This window comes from Pelecanus crispus, chromosome 5 (assembly GCF_030463565.1).
Source record: "Pelecanus crispus isolate bPelCri1 chromosome 5, bPelCri1.pri, whole genome shotgun sequence".
NCBI classification, from domain to species: Eukaryota; Metazoa; Chordata; class Aves; order Pelecaniformes; family Pelecanidae; genus Pelecanus; species Pelecanus crispus.
The window spans coordinates 54,196,851-54,214,456 of NC_134647.1; the positions used below are offsets into that span (position 1 = coordinate 54,196,851).

Sequence of the window (17,606 nt, forward strand, 5' to 3'; positions counted from 1 at the left end):
GTGAGGAAGGCGTGCAGCGGCTGAGAGCATCAAAATTGCGCAGGGTGGGTGTGAACAGTGCAGATTTTGTCACAAATGGTGTCAAACTGCAAGAGGTGGTCACTTGTACTGATTAAGCGAGAGAGCCCTGTGCAATGCTGTGCTGGATTGGCTTTGTCTCCTTTCAGGCTGCAGAAGGCAGCTAAGGAGATTCTTCCAGAGACATTCTTGGCATTTCTACCCCGGACAGGCTTTCCAAAGCCGCCTCAGCGCCCTCTGCTCACTTGCCGTGGTGCTCCTCCGCCTGCCCACCCCTCTGCAGGAGGACCCTGACAGAAGGTTGTAGATCGCTCAGCACGACAAGCAGGCCTGCTGGCGGCCTTCCAAAGCCCTGGCAGGGCGCGGCGCGGCGCGGAGCCCGCCCTGACAGCGGGCAGGCGCTGGCATTCCGCGGAGCCGCCGCAAGCTCCCGCTGGAGGCGGCGCCTAACATGGCGGCGGGAGCTGCGGAACGCCACAGCCTGGCAGGGGCGAGGCCGCCGCCGCTCCCTCGGCTGCGACAGCCGTGACGGCCGCGGGCAGCAGCCGGACCCCTCCTCCCCTCTCCCGCCCCCCCCCCCCGCCCCCCTCGCCCCGGGCGCCTCAGGCGGCCCCGCCCCTAACGGCCAACGGCCGCCGCGCGCGGAGGAGGGGCGGAGCCTCACGCAGGCCCGCCCCTTTCCCGCCGGCGCGGTGGCGGATAGGCCAACGGCGGGCTTGCGCGTGACGCGGGGCGGGGGCGGAGGGGGCGCCCGCCAGATTCAAGCTGCGGCCGTTGCCCGGCGCCGGCATGGAGGCGCTGACCTTCCCCCGCTACAGCCCCGACGACATCATCAGCTACCTCCGCAGCCACGTCCTGGCGGGCGCCGAGGCCCGCAACCTGGTCAAGGGCGACGTGTTCGGCAACCCCAAGGTGCGTGAGGGGGCTCGGGGGAGGCCGCGGCCTGCAGTGGCAGGGGGAGCCGCGCCGCGCTCAGGCAGCTTCCTACCCATCGTGGAGGAAGGCCTTTCCGTGCCGCAGCACCAGCGGTTTTCTTGCACGTCGGCTGGTTTCTTGGGTGATCGCTCCCCAGGCTCGCATGGTCTTTGGCGTATAGAAGCGACTTCTAAGTGAGGCGATCAGTTTTTCCGATGCGGCAGATTAGTCTCGTAGGAGTTAGAGGGCTAGGCCTAGAGCTTCCCCTCTCTTCAGCTTGAGAGAAGCTTCCTCAAGCCTCACCAGGAAGGGGGTGGGTTCATAAACGGACACCCATGAAATTACACGGTCTGTCTTTCTCACTTCTGTGGGAACTTCGTTAAAGTAGCCGCTGTGTTTAGTATGGTGTCATTGTTTCAGCAGCTTATTTGATAAACTAATGCTTTTAAACCAATCACATAAAAAGCATCCCCTCCCTCCTCCACCCCCTTTTTTCTTCTATTGGTCTGACCATTAATGTTAACGTAGTCTTGCAGTGACTTCAACAAACGAGAAGTGGCTTTAAAATTGAATTGATGCCTCGGTGTGATTCCTTGTGCTGCTATGTAAGTGCTTGTGCCTGCTGAAGGAGGAGGCCGGCCCTGCTTGTTTAGGGAACGATGGGATGATCATTTTTAAGAAGGAAGATTGGTTTGAACTGATCATTGATTAGTGCTGTAAATGAATAACTGGTTGGCTTGCAGGTCTGTTTTCCCTTCCATTTTAATAATGTGATGAAGGGCACTCTTTGCTATGGGATTATAGTTTCTGTGACCTTTTTTAGATTTTTGGTGTCACTTGGTTTCAAAACTGCTCAGTGAGCAGCAACGTAATGAAAAACAATGCATAGCTGTGGCAGGGCTGCAGTTGTCAGAGTTGATTGCTGCCTCATAACTGTATTATGAGATAGTAATGCTTGAACTGCAAACTATTGGAAAGTAAAACTTGTTAGTCTTGATGGCTCAGTGAAATCAGTCTTCATGTGTTAAAGGCAGAACTATTTTAACGGCCTAATCTGGGAGCCCTGAATAATCAATCATATGGAATACTGATTCATGTCCTTTCTTCTTGCAGCCTGAAGTTTTACACATGATTTACATGAGAATCCTGCAAAAGGTATATGGAATCCGCCTGGAGCATTTCTACATGGTATGTCTGTAGTGGCTGGTGTAATGAAATGTGAAAGGAAAAAAAATATTGCACTTAACCAATTAAATGTTGAAGTATCTCCCTCTTATCTTCTCACTAGCAAATGGCAAGTAGCTTACTGTTTTGTATGTTGTAATTGCATGAATGGGAGCTTAGAAATTCTGCCTCTATGGCAGAAAACTTGTGTGTGCGATGCTGTATACCCATGGGCATTTGTGTTTGTTCAGTGAGGCAACTAGGCTGTTCACTTAGGCAGGACTGAGAGTGCAGTACTGCAGCGCAGTCATCAACCTGGGAGCATCATCTGTGGGCTGTTGCTGAGGCCTTGCTGATTATGTCTGAGAAGTTGCTTTGATCATTGCTCCTGGTCTGGAAGTTGGCTTCAGCTCAAGATACTTCTAGAAATAGTGATGGAACTAATGGGCATGAAGAGGAGCTCGCCACCGTAGGCTGTAAGGAAGGGCCCTGTGGAGAGCCTTCTCCTCCTGCGGTTAAGCTGTGAATTCTTTTCTGTGGGACGCTGCGGGTGCCAGAAATGTCTCTAAGGTCCAGGAGGGATTGGACAAGCTTATGAAGGGACACTATCTCTGGTCTTGAAAATACATACTGTCGTCTTGGGCATCTGCCTTTGGCTATGGCTGGAGGAGGGTCTCTGCTTAGATGTTAGACCGGTCTAGAAGGAAAGTGAAAGTTGCTTTTAATGTTTGATCATCTCCACTTCTCCATTAACTGGGAGGAAAGTAAGGAGAAGTACAGCTGGAGGTTAGCCGATACCTTGTTGATTAACACTTAATTCATCTTCTGTCTCTATTAGACAAGAACTGATTTGTGAGAGTAAATAGTATTGTCGTGTTCCAGTTTTGGATAAACTGAAAGGGAAGATCATACGTGCACAAGATAACTCAGTTCTTCACAGGCAATGACATTAGCTTGGATACTGTATTATAAGGTTTAAAATATCAGAAAAGGTGACAGTGTACCACTACCTTCTTCTGACTTCTTCATAAAACAGCTGAGTGTGTGAATTTCAGGGTGTTTAAAGAAAGAGCTTCTTGTTGTTAGCTGTGTAATGCAGAGACTGTCCTTCTGCACTAGTTTTGAACAAATTAAAATGGAGGGTTTAGATTGAATTCCAGAGTTTGTAGTGTTGCTGCTTTAGTTATTATTGTCTTTATATTTTGACCAGGCAAAATTGACACTTAAAATAGTCTGCTGATTAATTTGATGGCATTCTTCAGTCTATAACGTGTTCCCTGTGGATGGGGAGACTGTCCTCACTGTGTTTAACCTATTTGAATTATCTTCTGTTGTGGAAACAAACCTGTGTATTTTTGTTTAAGTATTTGCTACTTATGCATTGACTCTCTTTACTTTTTAGATGCCAGTCAACGTTGACATAATGTATCCACAGATATTTGAAGGCTTTCTACCTGTTTGTAATTTGTATATTCACATGTAAGTAGAAGATCCTGCATCTGTTCAGTTGCTGTTCCTTGTAAGGGTTCAATTTACTAAAGCAGTGGGGTTTTATGCCTTTTTTTGATGGTGGTTCCACTGCTTGTTGGCTCTGAGCAAAGTGAAATTTGCAGATGAACAGGGGACAGCAATGTTTAATAGAGTAAAATTCTCAGCAGGCAGCTATCTTGTCAAAATGAATGTGTTAATGAAATAATCCAGCCTCACCAAGATGGAGCACAGATATATACTTTGAATGGCTAGAGGGTCATCATTACACCTAGAAGAGGGATCGTAAGTACCTGTTGTGTAAATTTGCTGTCTGAATTCTGTGTAGTTATCTTTGTTGGAATGAGGTGCGTGTTAGGCTTTAAGCTTCATGTCAGTTGTAAGGGGAGAACTGACTTAACGGTTAACTGTAGGAGTTCCCTAATTAAGCTGAAAAGTTGTTCTACAGGCAAGTATTTTTGTCTATAGAAATATTTGTGAGATGCTGTAAGAATACAAATATTTAATGCTGGTCTGTGTGCGGAGTCCTACTGTGTTATTCTCCTGAGACTTACTGCTGTCTTGTGCTTGCTGTCATATGCTCTGGGATGAGAGGACAAGATCTGTTTTGTAGTAAAAGGATATAGCACAAAAACTGAGTAATGGTCAGTGCAGATAAGGTTGTATTTTGTTTTCCTTGCAGGGAGCGCTTACTTCCAGTGTGCCGGATTAATGATTTTCACATTGCTGATGTTTTAAACCCAAGTAAGCAAGTGCGTTGTAATCCTTGTGTTTCCCGGGATGGTGGGTGTCACTTGATATCCAGGTGCTTTTTTTCTCATTTGACATAGCCAGATGGGCATCTAGAATGGAGAACAGTCCCAGGCTTCCAGCTACTCTTCTGACCCTTGCTGTGGCCCTTAGACAAGCTGGTTTTAATGAGCAGTTCTCTGTATTCCTTATGTAGGCTAATCCTGTTAAATAACTGAGGGCTGTTTTGAATGCTACGGTCTGAAGAGCAGGCTGTGATGTATGTGAAATAGTGTGAGAATAGATTGTAATGAAAATTATCCTGGCGACTCTGGAATGCTGTAGGATTTCTTACGGTGATGCCTGTGTAGGAAGCAATTGAATTTTTCAATACCCAGCAGTGGTGGTTCTGGTACAACACAAACAACTTAAAAGGCTATTCTGAAGAACTATTTCACTCCTGGCTCTGTCTTGTCTAAGACATTCAAGACATTTGTAATCATCTTTCACAAAGTTTGCTTGGGATGCAGCCAGAAGGTCCCTGCAGTTCAAACTGCTGTCTTCCACTAGCCTGATAGTTTCAGTGAGGATCTGTCTTCAGAGTTGTAGTTGAAGATTGACACTCTTTCTACCTGACTTCTGTTTTAATGGGAGGCTGTATTTTAATAATCCTTCTCTTAGGTGCCATTTTCATTTGTTAAATTGCATAGAATTGCTAAGATGCTGTAAGTTCATAGCTTGGTGCTAGTTTTTGTGTAGTCTGTGAAATCTTTGCAAGGCGAGCAGGGGAAGAAGTAATTTGGGTTCTGTTGTTTTGTAATTTCTGTCTCTTCTCTCAGTTATGTTTTGCCCAACTTCTAAGTAATTGTAATGCATGTGGAAACCAGAATGGTGATGGCTTGCAATTCCTATTTCAGAAACAAAAAGGACAGCTCGCTTCTTGAGTGGCATTCTCAACTTTGTAAATTTCAGAGAATTCCGACGTGAGGTCTACTTGGAGTTGCAACTGAACTATGTAAGACTGGGTGCTATGTTATTCCAGATACCTACTTAAGGTTAACCTAGAACTGAGAGCATAAAGGTTGTGGGTTTTTTAACTGCATGTTTAAATAACACATTGGAATCTTAAACATCGCCAAGTAATACAGGAGGATACCAGTTTAATATTATGTGAAACTTGTACAACTATATTACATGTTATAAGCATATACAGCTACTGTAAACTGTTTAAGAAAAACCTTTGGAAAGCCCTTAAGGAAACATATAAGTTTAGAAGAGTGGATGAGCTTGTCAATATCGTAAAGATTTCTGTATGACCATGACCAAGTTATTACTTAGGTTATTATCTGAAGGTTTTTTCCAGTAACTTATTTGATACTTTAGCCTGTTAAGTGAAGGTTTGACACCTCGCGTTATTTTGAGAAAAGCTAGATGTAACAGTCAGTGGGCTGAAGCTAGAATTGCAGGTGGCTTCTCAATATCTCAGTAGTTCACAGACTGTGCATTTCATGTGAAGTAATGATAAGCAGGGCTCTAATAGAAGCCCAGAGACAAACCATATTCCTCTAAAATAAAAAGGATCTCTGAATATTTAATTTGCAGAAATCAGCTATGGAGAAACACCAACAACTGGAGACTGCAAATCGGGAGGCAGCAATGAAGCTGGAGAAACTGAAGTGAGTATGAGGAGCAAGTACTGTGAGATGGACTACTTGACTTTCCTGTTCAGTGCACGTGATCTGGACAGGCTGGATCAATGGGCTGAGGTCAGCTGTACGAGATTCAATAAGGCTAAATGCTGGGTCCTGCACTTGTGTCACAACAACCCTATGCAACACTACAGGCTTGGGGAAGAGTGGCTGGAAAGCTGCCTGGCAGAAAAGGACCTGAGGGTGTTGGTCAACAGTCTGAATGCTGGCAGCATGCCCAGGTGGCCAAGAAGGCCAACAGCATCCTGGCTTGTATTAGTCCTGCTGGCCATGCTATTTCTAGGGGAGTGTTTGTCCCCCTGTACCTGGCACTGGTGAGGCCACACCTGGAATACTGTGTCCAGTTTTGGGCCCCTCACTGCAAGAAACACATTGAGGTGCTGGAGCGTGTCCAGAGAAGGGCAACGAAGCTGGTGAAGGGTCTAGAGAGCAAGTCTTATGAGGAGTGGCTGAGGGAACTGGGATTGTTTAGCCTGGAGAAAAGGAGGCTGAGGGAGACCTTATCGCTCTCTACAACTACCTGAAAGGAAGTTGTAGTGAGGTGGGTGTTGGTCTCTTCTGCCAATTAACAAGTGATAGGACGAGAGGAAACGTCCTCAAGTTGCGCTAGGGGAGGTTTAGATTGGGTATTAGGAAAAATTTCTTCACTAAAAGGGTAGTCAAGCATTGGAACAGGCTGCCCATGGAAGTGGTGGAGTCCCCATCCCTGGAGGTATTTAAAAGATGTGTAGATGCAGCACTTAGGGACATGGTTTAGTGGTGGACTTGACAGTGTTAGGTTAATTCGATTTTTAGTGTTGGACTCGATCTTAAGGGTCTTTTCCAACCTAAATGATTCTGTGATTCTATATGGGGTGCCTAAACTGCCTAAACAGGAACTGAGTAGTTAAGCTCCTTTGGCCCTTGTCTGACATTGTTGCTGGTTAGCCTCCCTGGGACATAAGTCAGAAAATATAGAGATGCTGATGCTGGGTTGTGCTCAGAGCTACTTCTGTAACTTCACTTGCGTTAGGCCAGAAGAGTTGCTGGCAGAAAATAAAAATGTGACTTTGGGAATATATATGGTTGCTTTGAGAGGATACTGTATTTTGTATGTTGGGGACTATGGTGAAACTTTGCTGTTAGTTTTTAGTGCTATGTCTTTGTCTCTTCAATAGCTGTAGGAAGCCCATCTTTAACTTAATAGATGGGTAAAGCTGTCTTTGTTAGTTAGTTGACAGGTTTGCCCCATTCTCTGTTTCAGGCCATTTAGTCCTACTGTCTGTGTCTTTGCACCATTAAGTTTTGTTTTTCCTTGTGGATAATAGGATGAAGAGATGGCTAGTTTCCCAGATAGCTTTCAAAACAAAGAGTGTTTTCTGATAGCTGTTCTTGGTATGTGCTAGACAGCAGGTTCTCTAGCTAGCTATAGGTCTACCCTAATACAAGCTGTTTCTATGGCAGGTAATATTATGCAAATTTTATAAATGAAAATCACCACAAAAATTGGTAGAACTGTTGTTCTTTTGTGCTTTGCTTAACGTGATCTGTAAACTTAGTCCTCTGTTATGCTTGTACCACTTCTTGCCAAAATAGCTCTTTAGATTATGCTTCAACTGCAAAATCTTACAAGCAAAGGAAAGTAAGATGTATTAATTTGAGACTGTTTTGCCCTGATTGCTTACTTGCTTACTAAAGTTACTGGTTTTAAACTCTTTGGGGAGAGTGATTGTTTTACCTACTGTACTTTGACCTGACTATAATGATGCTGAAGTTGTCCTGTGTCTTTATTTTTTGCTTAGCACTGTTCCAGTTGAACATCAAGCAGAGGTCAAGCAACTGACAGATAACATTCGAGAACTGGAGCAACTACTAAGGCAAGACTATCGTCGGAAACAAGTATGACCTTGTTATATATTTCTCTGAAATGGTGCCATGGCTTCTGATCATGGTTGTTCCTTATTTCTGTTGATTTTGTTCCCCTCCCCCTAATTCTACAAAGGATAAAGGGGACTTTTCTGATTTAAAACAAAGGTCATTGCAACACAATGTCTTGTCTAACCGCTAGCACCACTCTTCATTTCAATGTAAGGAATGTGAAACATACTTGAAATCGGACTTAGGGAATACAAAAATGTATTCATCTCTTTCTTTTTGAAATGCATTACTGCAGTAACTTGGGAGGTACCTGTGTTATTGTTCAGAAGTGTGATTGTATGTTTCCCTTTGTTTTCCACCTGAATTTGAAGAACTGGAACTGGAGGTGAGCCATGGCAGGAAATGAGGCCTAAGAAGGTTCACCCAAGGGAATGCCTGGCAAAAAGAGTAGGGTTGACTGCAGCTTCCCTCTAAGGTCTCATAGGTAGCCTTTTCAGCTGCTTTGGAAAAATAAAAAAAAAAAAAACAAACCACCTGTGGTTAGGGTGTGGGGTTTTTTGTTACCTTAAGGTAACAAAAAAAACAGGCTGTGAGAGTTGGGGTCATTCAGCCTGGAGAAGAGAAGGCTGAGGGGAGACCTTATTGCAGCCTTTCTGTACTTAAAGGGGGCCTATAGGGAAGATGGGGACAATCTTTTTGGTAAGGCCTGTTGTGACAGGACAAGGACTAATGGTTTTAAACTAAAGGAGGGTAGATTTAGACTGGATACAAAGGAAGAAATTTTTTATAATGAGGGTGGTGAAGCACTGGAACGAGTTGCCCAGAGAGGTAGTGGAGGCCCCATCCCTCGAAATATTCAAGGTCAGGTTGGATGGGGCTCTGAGCAACCTGATCTGGTTAAAGCTGTCCCTGCTCCCTGCAGGGGGGTTGGGCTAGGTGATCTCTAAAGGTCCCTTCCAACCCACAGCATTCTATGATTCTACTATTAATATTATTAATCATGTGCTTGACTTCTATATTATTGGGGACTGTGTATTAGCTTAGCTTTTTCTCAGGAACAGTGCCTCTGGCAAAGAAGGTTGTGTGTGTATAATGCTGCTAGGGTCAGTAAGAATAGAGGTAGTCTGTTTCTTATCACTGCTCCTAGTTACCTACTGCTGGCTGCATCCCTAGTGCTCCCAGTGGCTTTTGTGACAATGTTCTCCTTCCCTGTCTTTTAAATCTTATAGACTGCAATTTTGTCTGCTAGTTATGGTGCTCCAAATAAACCATAAATGGGATTTCTCTTGTAGACAGACCTATGATAGAAGGGTAAAGGAGGTAGCAGTTGTAGAGATGCTTACTTAGTTTGTTGCTTTTTTTAGACAGCTTTGCAAGAAGTGATTTCGCAAAAGAAGTCAGATATTGCAGAGAGTACCCGAAAACTGGTAAGTACACATCTGTATAGGTATAGGCTGTAGCTTGCATCTCAGATCAACTAGTAGATCGTCTCTCTTTCTAGGATCAAATTATTCTTGGAGCTAGGTAACATTCAGGTGGTGATTATTAGGTTTTTTTTAAAAAACTGATTTGGCTTCAGGTTTTTGAGAGGTTGCACACAAAGCTTGTTGCTCTTCTACCAGGTTGATACAGTTGGCTGAAACCCTGTAGTGACTGTATCTGTTGCCCTAGGTGAGGGGCTTTGAAAGGGAGAGCTGCTAGTAATATGTATTAGCTGGCAGGCTTTTTGTGGAGTACTAGTTAAATGCTGTTCTTGTGACTTAGTATTGTGCCCCTGTATGCATGTTCAGGGAGCAAAATGGACTGTTAACTGCTTTGATGGAATGTTAATGCTATTTAGAGGAATTTTAAAACAAACTTCCTAATGAGGAATGACTTGCAACAGAGAAAAGAACTCATCTAGTCATAAGATCCTGGTAAGCCATGCTTCACAAGTCCTGTTTGTTCACCTAATCACTAATATTGAAAGTGTGTTTGTGGTGTTAACTAGAATGAGCTTAAAGTGACAATGGCTACTTTGAAAGAAGAACAAGAGCAGCTGAAATCAAAAATTGTGGAGAGTCCAGAGGAACTGAAAAATTACAAAGAACTGATGAAAGAGACTGTTAAGAAACTCAAGAAATCCAAGGTGAGGTTTTTCTCTGTCCACACAAGGAGGTATTCTGTTAGAAAAAACATGTTTTACTGAACTGTCATCATCTAGAACTGCTTCTTGAATGACTTATACCTCTAGTCAAAAATCAACAGAACAGTGGTTAGTCTGAAATGAAATCACAACTTCAAAGAAAACTGAAGGTTGGTTGTGGGGGTGTGTTTTTAGGTTGGGTTTTTTTGTTTGTATTGGTGGGTGGTGTTTTGTGTTTGAGGTTTTTTTGTTTGTTTTGGGTTTTTTTGTTTTTTGAAAAGTGGGACTGCAGTCACTCTGCTTGTCCTTAATGAGTAACTGTTTGTTTGTGAGACTAGGTGTAGAACTCTTGAATCTGTACTATACCTGTCTGGCTGTTTACTCTCAAGAGATAACAATATTTTGGCAGCTTGCTTGGATTTAGAACACATACTTCATAGTGTCTCTGTTATCATTCACTGTTTCTGGAGTTGATGGCTGTCTCCACTAGTATGCTGAACGCTGAATTCCCTTTCTAGCTTTTTGGGTTTTTTATAGTAATGTCCAGTCTTTAAATATTTGTAGTTCATGATCACTCGTACATCAGTGAAGCTTGCATAACTTTGTCTTCCTAGGTATTTTTGTTCCAAAGGTGTAAACTTTATTCTGTAATTCCATACATCTGTTTTTATGATGTTACGTAACTCCTGTTTTAGCAGTAGAGAATTTCTTCACTGTACAGCTTTTTTTCTGTCCTGAAAGGTCTTGTAATAAGCTAGTTAGTTCACTGTAGAATACCTGCATGTCACTTTTCCTGTGCTTTCCAAATAAATGCTTTTTTTACAAACTGAAGATCTCATTTCACTAACTACTAAATATTAATTCCAGTGTATGTTAAAAAACAAGGGAACAGGTAAAAAAGTCAGTATGTGTTAATACTATACAAAAATAACTGCTGAACTCCAAAGCTGTTTTAATAGTCTTTTCTCTTTAAAGCAAGAAGTTATTGAGAAATATGAAGGTTATAGAGACCTAGTTGAGGTTCTACCATCATGCCAGCTGGAGGTGCAGTTATATCAAAAGAAGATGGAAAGACAGGGAGCAAATGTGGAGAGACTGGCCAGTGTATTATCAGAGGTTTGTATTATCCAAATAATATCTGGTTAGGGAGAATTTAATGTCTAAGCAAGATAGGTGATCATCGGTAAATGTCTGTATTTTGAAGATTCCCATATCTCCTCTTCCCTGAAAAGAAAGAATTTGGATAACTTCAAAATATCGTTCTTAAAAACATCAGTAAAACATAGCTGCTGCTTTGCTGCATGCCACTAGCTAATGTACTATTGACTACTTTTAATAGTCAAAGCCTTTGTTGCCATAGAAACCTGACCTGAAACAGTTTGAACTGTCTTGGGGTTGTTGGTAGGAAATAATGGAAGAAGAAAAGTGAGATCCAGTTTCTTCTGCCTAGAGAGCAGAAACTAAAAGCAAAGAAATTACTACTTCAAAGGGAGTCATGTCTTAAGTACCTTTATTAATATTACTAAGCCAGCCTTTTTCTGATGAAATGTTTGTCACAATACAGTACCTTGCTGTTTGCTACTCAGTTCTGGGAGAAGGCAATTGTTAGGGGCATTTGAAAAATGATATGCAGTATGATTCTTCTGGGGTATTTGTACAGCGTATGTTCAAGTTACCCTTGGCTAAGAGCTATAGCAGAATGCATAGTAACATTTGAAAATCATTCTAAGTGATGGGATCTTGTCCATTTGGATGTATTTAAAATCAGATAAAGACTAGGGAACTGGGATTTAACTGGGAGAATTAGTTAGCAATCAGATCTTCAAAAGCAGGAAGCTAGTTCTAATCTTAGTAAACTAACAGGGTATGCTGTTTTGATTATTTTTCCCCCATTTAATTTATTTCAATACTACTTATGTACTCTAGGTCAGAAATCTGGAGGACCAGCTTGAGAGTGCTCAGATAGAGCTGAAAAAGGGAAAGACAGATGAAATGTCCTTAAAGAGACTGGTCACTGCAAAACATGAGAAGCTGTCTACAGCAGAAATAAGGATTAAAAAGAAGCGTGAAGATGTTGAGCAATATAAGCACACCGTATTTGAGTATGGATGAGTTGACGTTTCTGCCTGATGCTACTTTATGTCTTTGTTATGTGCTACCAAAGTTCACGTCTGGTACAAACATGTAGCTTAGCAGTAAGAAGAAAATGAGTGATGTGGGATAGCTTTGTATAAAGACCAGTAATGCTGCAGGCAGGGACTTGGGGTCTCAAATCAATAATTGCAATGTGACTTGACAGCAATTCTTTTATTGGAGCACTAATTCAATTTATAATGCTTATTCTTGATTCTTTTATCTTCTTAAAGAGAATGTCACATTGGGATAATTTTCCAACTTATCAGACTTTAACAAAGCCCCATTTGCCTTTCATGAATTTTTCATAATTTCCCTTGCCACTTTTGCTCATTATCAAAGATGTTCAAGACCCATGGGGAAATGGGGCTCGTATCTCAGAGGAGTATTATCCTGACATGATGCTTCTAAAACAAAAGGAAAAGTGTAATTTGATCAAAGCTTCTTAGCCCATCTTCCTTCCTTCTGTACACTAAAGGCAAGTTGCAAGGCAGTGTTTACAGCACAGCAGTCACTTCTGCTCTGCAGCAGCAAACTGCAGCATTGTAAGGTTGTGGCTTCACTGTGAGACTAGAAGTGCTGAACTGTTATAGAGAAAGCTTATTATATAACACTTTTTTTGTACATGGGCAGGAAAGGGAATATGGAAAATTATTGGCTGGGTAGATTAACTGTGATGGAAGAGAGCTTTTTCTACATAGCTGAGAGAGTCAGCTAAGACTTAGTCATGCTGAAAGGCTTGTGTGGTGTGCAGAATGACAGCAAGATTCCCAGGCTTCCTTTGCTCCTCATTTAGTGTATTGTAATAGCTAAAGGAGATTAATTAAAAGCTATTTTTCCTTCCAAATAAAGAAAATAATATAATCTAATGCTCCTTTATGTTAAAAGTTGCTGCTGATTTATCTGGTTTTAGATATTTCTGTTGAGTGATAAAATTAGATGCTTTGATAAGCAAGAGGGGAAGGGAAGTAACCTTGTTTTGAAAACAAGAGTTTTTGCTGGTGAATAAGAGAATGTGTCCTGACTCTTCCCTTGAGGCAGGAAGGTGTAAATAGGCTCTCTCTAAGTATAAACAATGTCGGCCATTCTTTAGAGAAAGCAGCTGCTACAGTTCCAACTGTAATTGTACAAATGCTTAATATAAACTGGTAGGTGTTTTTTTGCACTTGAAGTCAGAGTAGATCTGTTCCCACACTAACCCTTTGCTGACTACATATCAGCTCACAGCTGGCACTGTCTGAATGTACCTGTAAGCTGGGGAAATGCTATTTGGTCTTTGTTTGGGATGCAGTGAAATGATGGACTGGAAGCTGCACATAACATGTGTAGATATATGGGATTGGAGTTCTGACTTAGTGGGAGGGGATCTGAGGCTAAGGAAAATCTGTAACTTTCAATTATGCTGAAACATCAAGTGCAGCTATATTGCTTTTAACCTGGTCCAGTGGCTGGCCTTTAGGCAGGGCTTTCCACTGACACCTGTACTGCATTACTCAAAGGCAGGAAGATGCAGTGTCCAGCTGTCTGCTGGGTTGGTTCCCCTGAAGTCACTTGACTTGCCTTGATTGGCAGCAGCTGAGGATCTTCAACATACTCCTCTAACTCCACTTTGAATTTCACTTCTTGTATCTAAGTTGTTCTAGTTTAATAATTGGACAAATTTCCAAGCAAGTAAATTCTATACAGCATTGCTTCTAGCAGATGTTAGGTTCATGCTCATAAAATGCAAGCTTTGCTTGTGGTGGGGTTAAGTTTAATCTGGAATTAGTCAAATGGCTCAGTATTAACACTTTTCTCCCACCTTTAGATATTGTAACAGAGTTCAGGAGAAGAGGGGTGCTGTATATGATAAAGTGACAGCCATTCACAAAGAAATCCAACAGACAAGGTTCAAAATTCAGCAGCTGAATGAGAATGCTGAAAAAGAAGATATGAAAGCCAAGGTGAGTGTTCCTCCTCCCCCTCGCCCCTCTCTCTCCACCCCTGAAGGAATCCTGTTTGGTATTCTCAAAAGTGGGATGTGTAGATAAAGGAACACTTATTGGCCCTAAAAATGAGTAGGCTGCACAGGTGGTGGTTTGGGTGGATAGTGGGAGGGAGAGCACTTACTGCTTGTGGATCCACTGGGTTGCTAGGGCTTGTGTTCATCTCTGCAGGCTGTAGATGGCCCACAGGAGAAGTGGGCTTTGCAGAGAAGACTCTGGAATGGTGTGATTGCCCAGTATTTTGGGAGGTGAAATTAAACTTATGTTCCCACCTGTGCCTGTAGCAGATACTATGCTAGTTCCATGATGTCTGTCTTTGTGTCTTGGTACTTCCAGCTCTAAGCAGTCAGATTTTCTTTTTTTTGTTGTTTTTTTTTTTTCGTTTCTTTGGTCCCTGGGACCTGACCTGTGAGGCTTTACATTCATGTTGTAGTGATGGGCAGTACTGTAATCCTCTCAACAGTCTTCCTCAAATAGAGGGCCACCTGCCATGTCACAAACCCTTTCTTCCTAGGGTTTCAGGAAAATGTCCAGGTCAGCTTTGGAAAGAGGCATAAATCCTGATGGGTTGGGATTAGGGGATCACAGTCTGCCTGCAGGTTCTCATCCTTTCTGTTAATTACTGAAGTGTTGTCCATGCTGGGAGGATAATGGTAGCAGTCACAGTGGCAGAGAACTTGGTGACACAGGTTAACATGGAATGGGGCAGCAGTAGGGTGAATACTGGGCTAGTGCTGGTTGTTTGACTGTCTTAGTATTATGACCACTAGAGTTACAACAGAATCATAATATTGAGATTTTGCTCTTATTCTGACGCTTTGTAACTTTCCTGTGTTCTGCAAATGCTGCTGCTTAAGCCTGGGATGAGGTGCCTTCGAAATCACTTCAGACCACCAGACCACTCTCACTTAAATCCTTATAAAGCATAAATGTTAACTTTGCTAATGGATTTCTCCCCCTCCCTCCCCTTTATCTTCTCTTTCTAGGAAATATGCCTAAATCTGAAGGCTGGGTTGGAGAAGCATCATGACTCTCTCCTTAAGACAGCAAAGAGTTATGCAGCCTCAAGAGAAGATAAAATTGCTGAACTGAAGAAAGGGCTGCTTAGAGTTCAGACTCCTGGAAGTAGTTCTTAGACCTGTCTTTACTTGTATTCCACTTTCATTATGTTTCATTATGTTTGTCCTAATATCTGAACTCAAGAGCTTGTGCTTTGTATGGGATGAATATTCCAGGCAAAAGCCAGCTTTCTCAAAAACCATGTCAGAACACAGTTAGCTTTCTAGACAGAACCTGATGTCGTGAGCTTGCTAATGTGGATAAGAAAACACTTGGTTTAGCCTGCTTGTATTGTTTCAGTCAGTATCTGATTTTAGTGGTAATAATGCAAGTCTTGCTAACACCAATTTGCTTGACATATAGACAGAATCCCGCTTTTTGTAGAAACTGTTCTGCAAATTTTGATCTGGGAAGACCTGGTGCTTTGGTCTGGCCTGAATGAACACACTGCTCAAGATAAGTCAGTAATAGGTGATATTCCACTACCATTATTCAATTAAGATTAAATCCTGATGGAGCAGTAGCATCCATGTAAATGCCAACTTACTCTCATCACGAATATTGGTGACTTGTAAACACTCAAGAGTATTATTTTAGTTAACAGTTCAGTACCTCTAGATGCTTGAACTCATTGTTTCTGCTCTGTGGGGTATTGAACCCTTATCTGTGTTTATTAGAAAGTCGGTGTTTGGGTGCTTAGTCCTGTAAAAAAAATTATAGGTGAGAATTTTGTACCTTAACTTGTGATGGCAGTCAGTTTGCCACAGTTTTTAATTATTTCCAGAAATAAAATGCTAATTTTTAAAATAGTTGATATAAGGATATTTAACCCTATTTCTCTTATGTCTTTTCTCTCCCCATTCTCCGAGCTGACTTGGCATAACATTCCGATTTAAAAATTTTGGTTTGTACATTTGTAGGAATGTGTACTACTAGAAGTTTTTTATAATGAAGGGAGGAGGATTCAAGCCTGCATAGATATCTTTCTAGTTTTTGTTTAATTCTTCAGCTTCTCTTATTAGATAGAGGTGCTAGCAAGTCAGTTAGGAACAGCAGGTGATCGTTGCTTCTAAAGGTCTTGCTGAGGCATCAGACCCTTCTATTGCTTTGAGGTTTTTTCTTACATTGTAGCATGTGAGACATTTCAGTGAAAGTCTGTATTAATCTGCAAATCTTAACCTAGTATAAAGCTTCTCATAGTTTTCCCATTTCTGTCAAATATAGTCTGTGTGATAAGGGGTGGGGTGTGTGTGTAACACAACTTTGTGTTTTCAAGTGAGTGTACTCTTCATCCCAACAGTCCTGCAACATTGTGCAGCAGGATCTGGTCTAGAGACAAGCAAAAGTCTAATTTCTAAGGTTTCTTTTTGTTTGGTTTTTTCCCCAAGAGCTAAAGATGTTAAGTACATGCAAGGCACAGAAAAATTCTTTATGGATTTCATGCACTAGGCCACACCTGGAATAATTAGTGACTTTTTGGATATTGTGCTTTGAAACTGAGGGTTTTTTTTAATGAATCTCTTTTGTGCTGCGTGTTAAAGCATTATGTTCTTCATGTGCAGGTGTGCTCCACTCCCTTTGCCATAACATGGGTTCTAGCGTGACACAGATCCTGTCTACGGGAAAATGTTACTTCTTGTTGGCAGTACTTGCTAACGAATTTGATGTCTGTGGAAAACTCTGTGATAATTTTTAGGTTTTTCCAGACTTACTATACTATGAAATTCTTCAAGACAGACGGGAAGGCTTGTGTAGAGTTTTCCCTGAGTGTTCTTGAGATATCCCTGCTTCTCATGTCAGTCTAGCCTATATCCCAGCTTGACAAGATACTAGAAGCCAAGTGTTCCTTCTTTTAACTTCTCTGAGAATTTTGGGGTGCAGCTTATATTTTTTTTTTATTGGTGATGCTATAAAGATTCAAAGTAAACTCATGTGACTTGGTAGTCTGTAAACATAGTAGTCATATCTGCTTTCTCATAAAGACTCGTTGGAGGTTGTGTTCTACAGCCTGGATGTTACAGCAGCTCTTGGGAAAGAGATTCACAAGAGCTTCAAATAGATACTGCAGGGGATTACTGCAGCCAGCAGATGAGTTTGACAGGATAAGCTTACTGTCCTTCAAGGAACTGTATATAAAGATCAAGATTCTTAGGCTAAAGAGATCATGCTTGTGTAGCCCAGTGATTAGGAATTTGCAGGACAAAGAAAATGCTAGATTCTGGTTCCCGTTCTTGGGTTTTGCAACACCGGCTGTTGGGTAAAATCAAAGACTGTAATTCATGAGGAAACAAAACTCCTGACTTCCAGGGACAGGTTTATGTATTTCCAATAGGCTCTTGTGCCTTCAGAGCCGCCTGTCTGTCTGTGCCTAAAATACCTATAAATAAAACATAACCAAAACTATATTCTATCTAGAGATAATTG

The 17,606-nt window shown here is 42.0% G+C and overlaps 1 protein-coding gene across 1 annotated transcript; it reads left to right on the top strand.

The window, feature by feature from the left end:
* The first annotated feature begins 807 nt into the window (after positions 1-807).
* On the top strand, positions 808-15,259 carry NUF2 (NUF2 component of NDC80 kinetochore complex). The gene is made up of 13 exons (XM_075711134.1): positions 808-930; positions 2,047-2,121; positions 3,500-3,576; positions 4,268-4,329; positions 5,232-5,329; positions 5,917-5,990; positions 7,805-7,901; positions 9,245-9,307; positions 9,871-10,008; positions 10,981-11,121; positions 11,932-12,107; positions 13,946-14,081; positions 15,110-15,259. Exons 1-13 carry the CDS (start codon positions 808-810, stop codon positions 15,257-15,259), a joined length of 1,410 nt encoding a protein of 469 aa, XP_075567249.1.
* The last annotated feature ends 2,347 nt before the right edge of the window (positions 15,260-17,606 follow it).

Excerpts from the sequence above, each read along its gene's own strand:
- NUF2 (XM_075711134.1), top strand. The coding sequence starts at position 808 with ATGGAGGCGCTGACCTTCCCCCGCTACAGCCCCGACGACATCATCAGC. Across the intron at positions 4,330-5,231 it reads TGCTGATGTTTTAAACCCAA|AAACAAAAAGGACAGCTCGC; the intron begins GTAAGCAAGTGC and ends TTCCTATTTCAG. Across the intron at positions 12,108-13,945 it reads TATAAGCACACCGTATTTGA|ATATTGTAACAGAGTTCAGG; the intron begins GTATGGATGAGT and ends TCCCACCTTTAG.